The following is a 15,533-nucleotide window of genomic DNA, read 5'->3' on the forward strand; positions in this document are numbered from 1 at the left end:
ACACGTACCATTACTAGAGTCACAGAGTTGTCTGGAAAGGTCCTTGAGTTGCCAAAAGTTTAGTAAGCAAATATAGTCAATTTTGACTAATTTAAGAATGGTCAGTGGGCAACTGTACTTGTTTATCTTAGCCCCAGAAAAATCACATCAAATTACATTTGGAAGTGTTCTGATCCCAGTATATGGACTGTTATTGTGTTTCTTGTTATCCTACAGCCATAACTGGGTTAATATTAATAAGCTCAGGGTTTTTTTTAACATACTTTTGTTTTGCTTTTTACTTCCCTAGATTTTACTGTTAGCACCTCCCTGTGTCAAAAAATGGTTGTTAATTTATATTTCAGCTTCTGATATTTGTTATTTTTTGTTGAAGGAGATAGCTGGATTTAATTTTCCATGTTCCACATGCTTCTCTGATGAAAATAGACAGAAATCCCCAAGCAGCAAGGAGTTTGTAAAATCAGTGAAACACCCATTGTAATTTATGCACGGAGGAGAAATAGCACATTCTTTCCTTTTGTACTCTACTTCTAGCTTTAGCTACCTAATCTTCCAGCACAAATGTTTTCTTCATTGCTGTTTTGTCATGCTTGAGATATATAATTAAGAGAGCAAATTTGCACACCAAGTACACTGGAGCAGCTCTGCAATCAGTGGTTCTGTTGAGAAAAATACAGCAATTCATGCAAACTCTAATGAAACACAAGGAGAGAGAGAAATGTGCTTTATTTCAAGAAAAATAAAGATGATATCCCAAGGTGCCAAAACGTTCAGTCTATGATTAGCAGAAACATGACCTGACTTTCAACTACTGCCTTTCACGATTATACAAGTTATCTAGACTGATGATTAATAAGGCATCAGCCTTCAACCGATGCTGTTCAAATGCATTTTGTATATATCAGGACAGAAACTAGTTGTGACAGTGCATAATTGTTGCTGATCTATCTGTTATGATCAGAGTGCTATAAGCATACTAAGTAAAAGCTGCTTCTTCAAAGCCTTGCTAAGTCATTTATCTGGATGGGTGAGGCTTTAAAATTCGATACTAGAAAGGACCATACATGTTGACTTTGGCTCCTGTATCCTCATGTTCCACCTGCCTTGTTCCTTATTCTCCCAAATCTTCATGCCTTCAACTGGGAGGGCTGAATAGAAGCTGTAATTGTGTTTGAATGCAAGGACACAACTGAGTGATTTTGGTCCCCCTTTTATTATGGTCCAAGTTTGCACTGAGAGCTGGCCCTGTGTTGGGTCTTAAGAACAGAACCTCATTGGGCCTCTCATCCAAAGGGGGAGATTGGGGAGAGTGCTGGGCATGGTCAGCCTCCATAGCTGTGTCCTATTTTTAGTTGCAAGTCATCCTTAGTCCACACAGTGCATGAACAGAATTTCAGTGTCTCCTCAATGAAGTAATACCATTCCCAGCATCCTTTAGCACCGGATATGCTGACAAAATCTGTTGGGTCTTGGGTTTCAGCAACATCTGGAGGGCCAGTGATTTCTCATATCTGGAGTAGAAGTTGTGTGACAAAGAATCCTCCACATATGACACTTGTGCTCTTGGGTTCTGACAGTGTTGTCCCGTTCTCTTTCATTTGGGGATTTACGATGCTGAAATTCAGGAGGAGGGGGAGGGCAAGTCATTTTTTTATTCACAGAAATTCCAGGCTCACCCTAATGCTTTCCCAAAGATCAACAGCTTAAGTTTTTTGTTTTTGGAAATTATCCATATACTGCATGGATATGGCAATCATTTACTGTGTATGCAACATAAACCGCAAAAGGCAATTATTGTTCCAGTTTCTGATTGGAATGAGGGTGTGCAGGTTTTTCTTCCTTCCTCCATGAAGTGCTGCAACTCAGGGGGCGGGATACTGATTGAATAAGTTTCTGAAGTCATTCCTCAGCTGGAGGAAGCACTGATTGGGTTAGGGCATTCCCTGCCTATTGTCAGTATTCAAGATCTGCAGGAATAAAGACCCATGGCTGGCTTCAGAATGCTTTGGAGTGACAGGAAAGTAGAAGTAGTGGCATGTGGAAGTGCTTATGTTTTCATCTGTCAGTCCAACGTCAAGAATCCAGAGGCAGAAAATTAAGTAAAATGCCTAGTAAATGACTAGTCCCTCCTCAATTGAAACACTTAAATAATTTAATATTATTTCTACTATTAAGAATAACCAGAGTTAAATACATAATGATTCTGACTCAATAATTCAACATGTATTTATTTATTTCTACTTTCAGTTTGGTAACTGATTCAGATGTAACATAGAAAGAAATTAACCAATTTTTACATAATACAGCTGGAGTCACAGCTCCACATATGGCACCTCTACTTTTGGCTTAAGCTTTATTTTTCCAGTGATTCCCTGGCCACCATAATCCTTCTAGACAATTTTTCTTCCTTCTGGAACCCAGAATGACCTATGCCAATGCAGCTTCTTTTGCCAAGCTTCCTGGCCATGCGGCTATCAAGAGCTAGAACCGCAATTCAACAGTGGGTATTTGACAGAGCTCTCCAGGTAATTCAGGGTCATCTAGGTAACTACTATAGTACTGGGATATAAACAGAAAACACTTCCTGTACAACAGACTGCAGAATTTCCACTTTGCCTGCTTTAATGACTTGCCCTCTGCAACACTGGAAGAAAGGTAAAACAATAGCACTTTGCAGAGCAAATTTTACTTTGTGATCTGGAGAAATCTGATGCTCTAAGACAGTGATGGCGAACCTTTTGGGCTCGGCGTGTCAAAAATTCAGAAAATGCCTAACTTGACTCTGCTGGCATGTTCCCCCCGCCCCCAAACAAAAGAGAAACAATTCTTTACATATCCATTTGTTTAAAAAAAAATACAGTGGTGCTATGTATTATATAAAGAAATGTCAAATAATTACAAAAATTAAATACAAGTAAAACAAACTCACTCTCTTTGGGAACTCAAACAGGGACAACAATTGTTATCAGGTGTTGGTGAATGCTGGTATGTCACCCAAAACATCGTGGTGTGTCACCTTTGACACATGTGTCATAGGTTTGTCATCACTGCTCTAAGACCACACGTTCTTTCAATGTCTTTTTACAGCAAGTTGTGTCCTACTCTCAGAACTCCAGTTCCTCATAGAAGTTCACCTGTTCTGAGAAGGATTCTATTTGCTTTATACCGTTGGACCAGAACCTTAACATCTCCAAAAGAAAATTTCTTCCAGTTGCCATTGCTTTAGGCAGGAAAATATTTTTAATAATAGGATTGTATACTATATAACATTTGTGTGCTTTTATGCTGTTTTCCATCTTTTAGATACGTGGCTGGTCATTGTCCACAATGATGTTTCTGTGTATTCCTGTACCAGTTTAGTAATTTAATAGTTTATTACCTTATTCACAACACTACAATTTAGTAAATCAGTTTTGAGTATCTAAAATTTAAAATATGTAGTATTCTGCTACTTCTTTTTATAGCCTATTTTAGTTCGATCCATTTTATTTTCATCAATTATCTAGAAAATGTTTATGTAACCTCTGTAACTCTTTTACAAAACCATTTAAGATGCTGGTCAATGTCTATAATAAAAGTAATTGTAACTGCATAATATAGCTGTTCCTAAGTTTATCCATGATCAAGCTATCTTTATTTTAAAGTTCTTGTAAATAATAACAAATCAATGGCTAAAAGTCTTAAATAGTATTAGGTAAGTTCATTATGATCTTAATAATGAGACTAAATCAACAAAATATGTTTTCAATTCACTAGACACTCTAACGAATGTTTAAAAGGGTTGGCTGATAACCTAATTTTGTTGAAATTTAAAATGGGCGAGGGGATGCTTACTCATATGAAATGGGCTTGTCTCACTATTGCTGTTTTGATTTAATAGCCTAAAGTTTGTTAATATGGTGTTACAAAAATCAATATGAAGAAAATTGGTGAATACACTTCTGAATTGTATAAACAAAACTGGAGGCACAAGTAATTCCCATATAAACATCATCACTTTGACAAATCAAGACAACACAGATGCATAAAAAATTATTCAGACTCTTCCCACAAGTCATGGGCAGACTGCATTATTCTGGAGCAGTATGGAAAGCACCCTATTTCAGCATGATGCCCAAAGTAACACTTAATCTGGTGATGCTGTTATGTATTTCTCATCCACTTTTTAACGTGCTGAGTTTTACGGTTTTATTTAAGCAATTCATCAACAACATCCCCCCCCTTTTTTTTTTTGGTGCCTTTTGGTCAATCTTGACTCCTGGTGACTGTTTGGCTAAGTCCTTGCAGTTTTCTTGGCAAGATTTCAGAGGTGGTTTGCCATTGCCTACTTCCTAGGGCTGAGAGAGAATGATTGGCCCAAGGTCACCCAGCTGGCTTTGTGCCTAAGGCAGGACTGGAACTCATGGTCTCCGGCTTTCTAGCCTGGTGCCTTAACCACTATGTACAATATAATAACGCTATATTAACACTGATGGCTCCATAATCAGTTCCCAATAGCCTTCTGGAAGGGGCAGGTTTTTATCAACTTCTGAAAGGCCGTGAGACTGGGGGTCATTATTTCTTTAGGGGGAATGGACTTTTCCATAGGGGGAAACCTCTATGTCCCACCAGTAGTACATGGGAATCTTTAGCAGGAGATTTCTGACTGTGGTGGGCGGGCAGAATCTGGGAAACGCAGTCTCTGAGATACATAGGAACTGTAAGTCAGGGAACAGCACCTTGAACTGCAATCAGAAACATCCTGGAAACCAAGGCTGCCTAGTTAGCATATAGTGTAGACTGCTGGATTTTGGACCAGCTGAAGTTTCCAGGTGGTTTTCAAGGGCAGCCCATGTAGAATCAACTACAGTAATGTAGATGAGAGATGACAAGGGAATAAGTGACTGTCCTCAGCACACTCCTTCCCAGGTAAGGCCCCAACTGATGCTCCAGCCAAAGTGGGGCAAAGGACCTCATGGCCATGGCCTCCACCTGGTCTTCTAGTAGGAGCCATAAGTTGAGCCGTGCTGCCTTGAGAGTCAAAAGTGGTATAGTCCTGGAATCAGGAGACTTCTGAATCAACAGCCACTCTGCTTTGCCTGGGTTGAGTCTGAGCCTGTTTCTCCCCATCCAGACCGCAACAGCCTTTAAGCCCAGAATCAGAATTGTACTTCCTCAAGTTCTGAAGCACCTTTTCCACAGCACTGATAAAGTTGCAACACATTACTTTCTTGGTGTCTAAATTTCAACTGAATTACCTCAGATGCTTTTCCTGACATTTGACCTTGTGTTTCCTTCTTTTCCCCCTCTCCATATGTATGATTGCCAGTTGCCAAAGGCACTTCATACTTCTGATAAAATGAACTCTGATTCATGAAAGCTTACGCTTAGTAAGTAGTTTAAACTTTAAGATTTTTTTTTTCTTTTGCTGGTGTGCTGCCTTCCTCTTTCTATGTGTTTTGGAAAATCTCTGCTCCTCACCTTTATGTTATTTCTTCCACTGCATTCTCCAGGGAAATCATAACCTGCACTTAAAATTTCATAGTGCTCCATTTCACCATCCCAGTATTAGCATTAGGCATTTCCTCAGGGAGCTAACAGGACACTAAACAAAGCACTTGAAACACACTTGTAACCGACTAGCAAGCAAGATCCCTGCCTGCAGAGAAATAATGAGAGAGCAGACAGCACTTCATATTTGACCAGGCAGATAAACTTCCTAAATTCTGCTGTTCTTGGAATATTACATATCCATCATACATATCCAAACCTAAGGGTTTTGACACAGTATTTATTTGAATATTTATTTGTATCTCAGTGCTACTTATATAGGCTACCTGTGTGGATCTCGCTTTCCCTGATGAGTCTCAAAAAAGACTAGTAAGTTGCTGAGAAAGGTGGCTTACCCACTAGCACATCACCAGATTAGTGAGTGAGTTGCAGCTGTGAACCCCTTCTCTCTGCGCTTAGACCTGGCTGGGGAATTCTGGGAGTTGAAGTCCTCACATCTTAAACTTCCAGGGGTCGAGAAACACTGGCTTAGAGCAATGTGTATGTTCTCAGCCAGAAAATGACACAGCTTCACACAATCAGCCAAACAACCTTTTCTGAAACCCAGCAAATCAGCATGACAACTTACCAGCTCCTTCATAAAACTCCCTTATTCTTGGCTTATGAACTTCCAATGGCCTGAGTAAAACTAAGTCATTACCTAAGAAGTTTGGTCAAGTTGGTCAATGATTCTCTGAGTACAGACTACCACAGCTTACAAAATTCTGAGTAATTCTACTCCTTAAATTATGTAGCTGATGGCAGCTATTGGTTGGACTTAAAAGGCCTGGTATATGGCAGTCATCCTGTACCTAACTGCCTTCCAAGTATGAGGATTTTCAACTTCCAGAATCCTCAGCAATGGCCATGCCAGCTAGGGAATTCTGGGAGTAGAAGGGTGTCCAGAAGTCTACACAGGCAGCTGGTATGAAGTGTAAAGGGGGTGGGGGGTGGGGAGAGGGGTGTCTCCCATCATTTTGAACCAGTGGGTTTAACTTTTAAAGCATGATATGAGAATTCTCATAAAATGATCCCCTTGATAATTGAGGTGAAATACTCTTTTATCAGGAGGCAAATTGCCCCTTCAACCTTTCAGATGTTTTCTGTCACTTCAGCTTATTTTTGTCTTATTCTTCTGGGCAGGTATGCATTTCCAAACAAATCACTGCACTGATCTATCTCCCTTTTCAATTTTATTTTCTAAGAATGTCTCCAGGCTATGTGGCGTATAGACACATTTTTAGAAATATGATAATGGTTAAGCAAGTGCGGCACGAGGCAATGCTTTCCTGGCTCCTGACAAACCCACAAGGTCACAAGCAACTGCTGTTGCCTACTATGCAAGGAAGTATTTGGCATAACACCCTCTTTTCATGTGAGTAGGAGGTTCTTGAGAGAGAAAACAGAAGTGTTATAGGAAGCTACATAAAAGCAGGATAAAATGTTGCACTGCCAATAATGAATCCTGGGCAGACTCTAAAAAGGTGTCCTCTATCCTTCTTATTGTGTAACCGGCATAATCAATAATTCTACAAAGAAAATAGTGCTGTAATAATGTTGGGATATTCTGAATTCCATTACATCAAAAAATAAAGCATGCATTGTCACACTGCTTTCAGCAGGGAAATTAAACATATGCTTAATCCTTGACAACATCTGAAATTGCTTCACTTGGGTTATATCTGACATAATTTTGTGTCTGTTTCATTAAGACGTGCTTTCTTCTTTTTCCTTTTTTGTTCTTCACAAGGCTAGAAGTAATTTTCATCATAAAACTTAGAGATAATGTGCAGCACAAAGATGGAAAAATGCAGAAATACCCGCAATGGAAGAGTGGATTGTGAAGATGGCAGAACCTGCAGAAATGGCTAAATTGACTTGCTTGATTAGGGAAGGAGCAATAACTACTTTTATAAAAACCTTTTATGGACTTTTTGCTGAAAACTGATAGAAATGAATTGGTGATTTCTGGATGTACTAATTAGAAAGGGCTATATATGGGAAGAAGGAACTATGTTATGTAATTTGGGAGGGTGGAAACAGTATTAACTATGTTTGTAACTGCTGCAAAGAAGACTGGAAGTTGCTTCTTTAAATATTTCTTTTCTCTTTTTTTCTTCTTTCTGGATCTATATTGTTGTTCATTTTTGCTTCTGTCTTTCTTTCTTTCCTTTCTTTTTAAATCTTTTTTGCTTTTCTATGCTTTTTATTTTTCTATAGCTTTTAACTTGGTAAAAAAAATTCTATAAAAATTCTATAAAAAACTAGAGATAATGTGCTCATTTTAAAACATGTCTTCTCCCTTTGCTTTCCGTAATCTCCTTATGTAGGAGAGCCATGCTAGTCCAAGCTCTTTGAGCAGGACCTGTGAGTTTAAAAATCCCCTCAGACTGTGTACCAGTCTCAAATGGAGAAATGCTACCCCACCGAAGAAAAAATGTAGAAAGTTTCCAGAGTTGGTGGCCCCAAATACCCATAGCCACTTACTCTTGTCAGCCTTGAGCTTGAGTCTGTTCCTCTCACACCCTCCAGACTCAGACAAGACCTTAACAGCATTACCTGGTTGTTCTAGGTATCATCTGCATATTGACAATACTTACCCCTAATCAACAGATGCTGCAGATATTAAAGAGGAAGGGCAAGAGTGTAGAACCAGGAGTATCCCGCATACCAGGGCACTCATGCATGATATCTCCCCTCCTGTCAACACTGACTGGACCTAACTGTAGAGAAAGGAGGGGAACCACCACAAGATTGTTCCTTCCACTCTCAATCCCCACAGGAAGGCTAGAAGGATACCATGGATACCATCAGATACTTCTGATAGATCAAAAGCAACCAGGATGGTTGCACTGTCCCTGTCCCAACTATACCAGAGGTCATCAACAAGCATGACCAACGCTGTCTCTGTACTATGTCCAGGCTTGAAATCTGACTGATAAGGGTCCAGATGATCAGGTTCCTCCAAGACCCTCTGAAATTGTAGCCCTAGCACCCTCTCAACTAAAAAGGGAAGGTTGGAGACTGGATGAAAACTGTTGAATCCAGTGAAGGGCTCTTAGGGAGGGCATATACTACAACCTCCTTCAAGGCAAGAGGGATCCCATACCCTCTCTCAGCAAATGATATTACAGCATGGGCCCAACCACCTGTCACTTCCCGGGACAGCGATCTAATAAACAGGAAGCTGGGTGAGGAGATCCAAGGATCCTGTCTGCCCCCTTAGGCTTCCTGGTTCTTTCCACATTTCTTTTCCACAAATGCCACAAGTTTACCTTAGATTTCTGGTTCTCCTAAGAGTCAAGGAAATGTAGCTAGAAGTTGAAAAATTGACAGCCAAAATTAGTTTCTTTGTGGTTTTCAGGGGTACTGAAAGTCTAGAATCTTAGTGAAGCTAATCTTATTTTAAGAGTACGCTTATAATTTAGGCAAATGAAAAAGAAACTCTTTCATTTCGGCCTGACGCTGTCACAGAGGGCTTCACTGCAAACCTCTACTCTAATTTCCGTCTTGCACTGAGCATGTCGCCATTTATGTGTGTGCATTTTGTAACACATTGGGGAAAATCTGCTCCAAAGCTTTCATCACCCATTCTCTGTGCTTTCATACAATGAAGTATAATAAAATTGACTTTATTAGTCTTCTGGAGGGGCAGCTGTAACACAAACAGCAGTCTTGGGGCAGCATAAAGACAAACAGATTTGTTAAAAGCTTTTGTGGACTAGAGCCCAGCCCATCAGCTTATGTTGCAATCAGTCTGCTAGTCTTTAGGGAGCCACAAAACCCTTCCATTTCTACTCAACAGACGAACCCTCTGGAATTTGTTACCATATAAAATACCAGATTTAGTTTAACGAAGAGGAAAGTGTGCCTCTGATAAAATAGGTTTTGCTCATAAAAGCAAGCTTCGTCATAAATATATGGGGATTTACCATCCCTAAGTAGTAGAAAAATTGATTGAATCGGAGTCAAATGTAGCTCAACAAAAGCATAATGACCAAATAGTTAGTGGACATTATTAAGCATGACACCTGCTGTTATGAAAAACACCATGCCCTTTCATGCGAACTTGCCTTTTCAAGTAAGCAGTATAGTTAGAGTAAGTGACTAGATTAAATAATATATAATGTTATTTTATAATATTAGACTATAAAAATGACAAAAAATGACAAAGCAGCATGCAGTCAAACTGACCTGTCTCCAAGTTATTAAATGTTAAGAATGTGATTTCCAATATATGTACTAACAGGCCAGTTTTATGTTGGTCTATGATGGTAATAAAAATTTGAACAGACCAGTTTCAGAACATCTAAAATTACTAGTGATGAAAATAAATCTCAAAGACTTTGCAACCCTATACAGTCCATATTTCACACTGTGCTACAAGGTGAAGCACATGAAGCACAATGTGATTTGTATCAGACACAGAGATGACATCTCTTCCTTCTCTTGGTGTCAGGAGTGATCCAGCATAATTAGGCTGACCTGTAATTAGGCATACAGCATATTTCTACAGTGAGATCTATGAAATAGCCTGGCTCCCATTTGTTAGTATCTAGAATGTGAACCATACTCACACAGTAAGCTTACTTGCAATAAATATATTAGCCTTGGCAGCAAGCCATTAAGATGAAGCTGGAATTCTTTAGCATCACCAGCTTTTCATATCCAAATTTCATTTTAAAAACTTCCCAGACAATCCAGGAATGATTTCGGCTCTCATGTTCCATTTCATGGCAATAATTACAGTTGAAGCATTCCTTAGCAACTTGGTGTAAACTGGGTGTATGTATTTATATCAACCTAGATGTCACTTCTCCAAATTCAGTTTTAACCAAAGTTAGAAATGAAAGATTGCATCAACTCAGTGAAAATGTGACATGGCCCACATGCATGGATTTGAAGCTGTGCCATATATAGTCTATCCAAAATAGTTGTTTATGGAAAATATTGGGCTCCTGGTCACTTTCAGACTCCAGTTATAGCAATCACTGGGCATTGCTGGGGCTACAGATCCTTAGTGCCCATCTAAACTCAGCTGGTATTAATCTGCCTAATAGTATCCTCCTTTTGGACCAAAGTTTGCTTCTGGGTTAACTTGATTCTCAGCTTTTCTATCAAGTTTTCGGGATCTTTGCTTATTTGGCTGTATTTTAATTGTCTCTGGAATCCATGCTAACCTTGAAGATATTGCTAATTAAGTCATTTTAATTGCTAGAGTGGTGGTCCCCAGGCACTGGAAGTCCACAGTGAACCAAGAGAAGTAAGTCAAAGAACTGCTAGAACAAACAACCTCCAAATTGTCAGTATATGATGTGGGACAGATTTGGAAAAAAGTGAATCTATTTTGAGTAGATTTGTAGAGGTACATAGAGATTAGATGAGATAGTTCAGTTCAACCCTCTGTGTTTTGTATCTTATGCAGTTTCAATTAACATTGTTTTTATTTAATTGTATTTATTTTTTAAAAGCACATGCGAGGAGATAAATAGTAAAAGAGAGAGTGAGGAAAGACATAAGGATTGTATATAATAAAACATATAAAGTGAATGTTAACCAGTAATGGGAAAAAAGATATTAAGCCCTTTTACCTGTACAAATAGACTTCTGAAGGTACAATTCATTCAATTTTAGGTTGTGATTCTTTGTTGCAACGTTCTCCAGGCTACAGTTTGCAATTCTATAGGCCTTGCTCACGGGCAATTCTGGGAGCTCTTGCTCCCATTATCTTATCTCCTTTAAAAAGTGCTAGTTTATGAAAAGTTTTCTATATGAAAAAAATTTACCCCAAGGTCAAAATCAACTGATTGACTCTGAATGGAATAATTCTGATATTATTTTGAAAATAAAGAATACAGTCACATCAACACATATTTTAATAAGGACAAGAGGTTTTGTTGATAATTAGAGCATATATGTTGCTTAGAATTAATTACTACTGAAGCAACATATAAGTCCAAGAAATAAGTGCTCTCTCTCTCTCTCTCCACACACACACACACACACACATATACATTTACAAAATGTTTTCCAGCAAACCAACATGAGACAGAAGGAAGGAAAGAATATTAAAACTTGTGGTGTCTTTTCATTGTTTATTAACAATTCTTTGACATGCTTCTGTGTTGAGTAGAAGAAGGAAGTGGTTTAGCATATGTTGGGTGTCCTCCCCATTTTTTAAAGGGCCTAAATGAGTACTCTTGAATGGGACAGCCTCTAAGTATTTATTGTAAAATGAAGAAGGAAGGAAGGAAGAACGGACAGAAGGAAGGAAGCTATCATAAAATGATATCAATAGCAGAGAGGCCAGGTTTTGTCATTGATTATGATACTGGTGCTCTCAAAAAACTGCTCAAAGTAGCTGGACTACAAAGGATCCAAATGATTAGTTTTGAGCCATGTTATCAGCGAGGCATGACACAAACAAACTGTGAGCTCACCTTTACATAAAGCTGCTGAAATTCCTCTAGGTTCAGTCTTCCACTAGGGCAATCTTTTAGAAATCCTTTGTACCACTGCTTGAGTTCATGTTCATTAAATTCTGTGCTCTTCACCAGATCTTCCATCACTTCAGGAGCCAGTTTGCTATTCTGCTTCCCCATTATGCCTAAGGGAAAAAAAAGGAAATATTATTATTAATTTTTTGTACTAAGGAATGGTTAGCATTTAATCACTGGAATTGTTTTGGAGCCAACTGCCTAAAGCTACCTTTGGATATCAATCCCAGGTAATTTTTTCCTACACAGCTGGTTATGGCAGACAAACAAATGCCTTCCAGAGATGGAAGATGACCATCCATGCCATGCTGACAACAATCAGCACAGCAGAGATCTTGACAGTAATGCCATTCTATACATTTAGCTGAAAGTTGATGTACAAAATTGTTACAGTTTGAGGCTATTTAATCTTCCACTGGAGTGCCTGAAGAGTGGCTGGTTCAGAATACAAAACATGTCTTGAACATTGGCAGAATCAATGCACAGTTACTTCTTAACATTAAAACATTGTGTCAAAGAAATATCTTGGTTCCCTTGCCTTTTTCAAAATATAGCAACCCTCTATCAAACAGTCATAATAATGAGCCAGCTGCTTCTTTTAGCTAGTTCTCTTGCAGATGGTCTGGCCAGATTATAACACCTTTCTTCAGTTTTTAATGTACTGCATAAACCAAGAATCTCTGTGCTTCTATGGATTTCAATAGCTTTTAATGTAACAGCCTTCCTTAAAAACTCGAATATATATAAAAAAAGCTGTAATCCTATGCATTCATTCCCTTGTATTTGTTGAATCAGTAAAACAAAACCATTTCTGCCTTCTTCAACTTGAATGCAGAAAATTGTGCCAGATGAGCAGCCCTGCTCCATACAATCCTCAATCATAATTATACCCCTTCATTCTTCCATCTTCTTCTCAAACACTACTTCTTTTATTATCAAAACTAGATTGTTAATTACAGTCCATACAGCAGTTCTGAGCTTCTATCAAGCTGTGAATCCAAAGACTTCTCATTACAGATTTAATTAATGAGAATAAGAAAACTGTAATTCATGGATTATCTAGTCTATCATAAAATGGATCCCAATACCTTTCAAGGTTTCATGCACTATTCTATATTGTTACAATTGGGTTCATTTCTGTGACACTAGTGCCATACTTGCAGCCACCATAAATACATGTATATATAAATATAATTTTTAAATGGATACTTTTAAGGAACATAAGAAACCAATAGCATAAAAGAATTTAAGTAAAGGTAAAATCTCCTTTGAATTGAGCTTGTCCCTTAGTGAGATGTTGGACAGTTTTCTTGGCAAAAAAGATGGAATTGCTTTGCCATTTCTTTTTCCTTCTGGGATATTTCTTTCAAACTCCCGGTCTAGCCTACAGCCCTGGAATTTCGTAGTAGTCTCCCATTTAGTACCAACCTAGTGAAAACCGGCTTAGCTTTTTGAAATCAACCAAGATCAGCTAGGTGCTTAGCACCTTACCTATCAGCTAGGTTACCTATCACCTTAAAAACATTAAGTAAGCTTTGGTGATTATTATAAACAAACAAACAAACAAACAAAGCAGTTTGCAAAATCACAAAGAAACCTCTTTATTCTCTAACTGATGGTAACAGCCACATAGCTTTCTCCATCCTGGTGTTCTCCAGATATGTCGCAAGAAATATAGGACCAACTTGTGCGGATTTGGGAAAAGCCTGTGCTAAGAAGTTGGTGATTGAATTGCAAACTTAAATGTGTCTACTTACAAAAGTCAACAGGGACAATGAGAATTGTGGCTGGAAGCATACTTGGGATAACATTGCTTTTAAAAAAATGTTGTGGTTCATGGTTTACTGGCTGCTCTAGGATAATGTTCGCTCCACTGTATTCTGCCAATAGTAGATGCACAGAATACAGTGGTACCTCGGGTTACAAACGCCTCTGTTAACGAACTTTTCGGGTTACAACCAGCTCCAGCCGCAAAAATTTACCTTGGTTTGCGAACTCCGCCTCGGGGTACGAACAGGATACGCGGCCATTTTCCCTCCCATGACACGGTCCGCGGCCATTTTTCCACCCCTGACACGTGGTCCACGGCCATTTTTCCTCCCCTGACACGTGGTCCGTGGTCATTTTCCGCCCCTGACACATGGTCGTAGGGAGGGGGACTCTCCCTCCAAGCAATAGCTGCCTCCCTCTCCTCCACGCCAGAATGGATTAACGGTAATTACATTGAACCTTATGGGGAAATTTCCTTCGGGTTGCGACCAATTTGGGGTGTGACCAGAGTCACAGAACGAATTAAGTTCGTAAACCGAGGTTCCATTGTACTTGATTGCTCAGGGTTCTAAATGCAGAATCCTATGCAAACTTACTTAGGATTTGTATCCATTGAATGGAATTTATACAGTACTTTTGAATAAATGGGCTAATTGTGTGGTACCCTATAGCACTGTTCTGAATGTTCTGTTAATGGGGAAGTAGGGAAGACTTACTATATTGCATTTATTTGAACAAAAAAAGTTGTGCAGAAAATCAAAGAAAACTTGGATACCCTACCTTCTGCTCAAAATCTGAATTGTAATTTCTGAAACCTACTCATCTGCTTCATGCTGGAACCAATAGGCAACAGAAGTGAAAAAGAATTCCAGACTGATTTTGCAGCTATGAGATTACTGGCAATGTCATAATTTATATCAGGGCTGTGTGATTAACTTTGACTCCAGACTTGCAGAAAAAAAACAAAAACAAATGAAATCTGTCCAGAACATTCTAGTGAACTGGAACTTTGGTACTGACTTTGATACATTAGCACACAGCAATAATTCAGTGAATGTGACGCTCCTAAATGGCAAACATACCGAAATTAAAATAATGGCAAATATCTCAAAAGATCACCACCTGTCTAAGAATTCAGCAATTTTCACATAAGATCTTGGCTGTGAGGTTGCCACCTGATTTGGTAAAGTTTTTGCCTTTATTATTAGCCTTTTGGCCTTACCACTGAAAAGCTGCCAAATCCTGTACTGAGGTTTGTACAAGCTTTCTTCCTGCTATTGTAGTAATCTTAATAACTACAGGGCTATATTATAACTGTCATCATAGTTATAAAATCTTTGCAGCATAAATAAGGAATACAGTGCCGTATGATGTAGTGATTACAACAATGGACTAGAACCAGCAATACTCGGATTCATAGTCCCACTCTGCTGTGAAGTTCATTATTTCTTAACCTAAATCTACATCACAAAATTATTGAGAGAATAATATGAGGTGGAGGAAGAGAGGAGGAGAGAATACATTTGTGCTGCTTGGAAGATTTCAAGGTAGGAAAATGCTATTCTGGAAAGTCCCCTTAGATTCACTGAGCCATCTGGCCAAGGTCTCATGCTGAGCCCAAAATAAAATTATTGTTATACTTTTTAACATTAGAACACATGGGGCTGAGATTTCCATGAGGAAGAAATGATGCATCACATTTATATATGTGAAGTATCTCCCTGACTAGTCATTAGA

The 15,533-nt window shown here is 38.7% G+C and overlaps 1 protein-coding gene across 1 annotated transcript in view; it reads right to left on the reverse strand.

Annotated features, from left to right (window-relative positions):
• VSNL1 (visinin like 1) overlaps positions 1-15,533 on the reverse strand; it is a 95,456-nt gene that overhangs the window by 37,202 nt on the left and 42,721 nt on the right. The window contains exon 2 of the mRNA XM_088135823.1: positions 11,970-12,136. Within this exon, the coding sequence (XP_087991949.1) occupies positions 11,970-12,131 (162 nt within the window). The 5' untranslated portion in view covers positions 12,132-12,136. The remainder of the gene's footprint in view (positions 1-11,969; positions 12,137-15,533) is intronic.

This window comes from Python bivittatus, unplaced genomic scaffold (genome assembly GCF_059951505.1).
Source record: "Python bivittatus isolate LINGU-HERP-01145 unplaced genomic scaffold, Pbiv_v1 ctg000020_np1212, whole genome shotgun sequence".
Classification (NCBI taxonomy): domain Eukaryota; kingdom Metazoa; phylum Chordata; class Lepidosauria; order Squamata; family Pythonidae; genus Python; species Python bivittatus.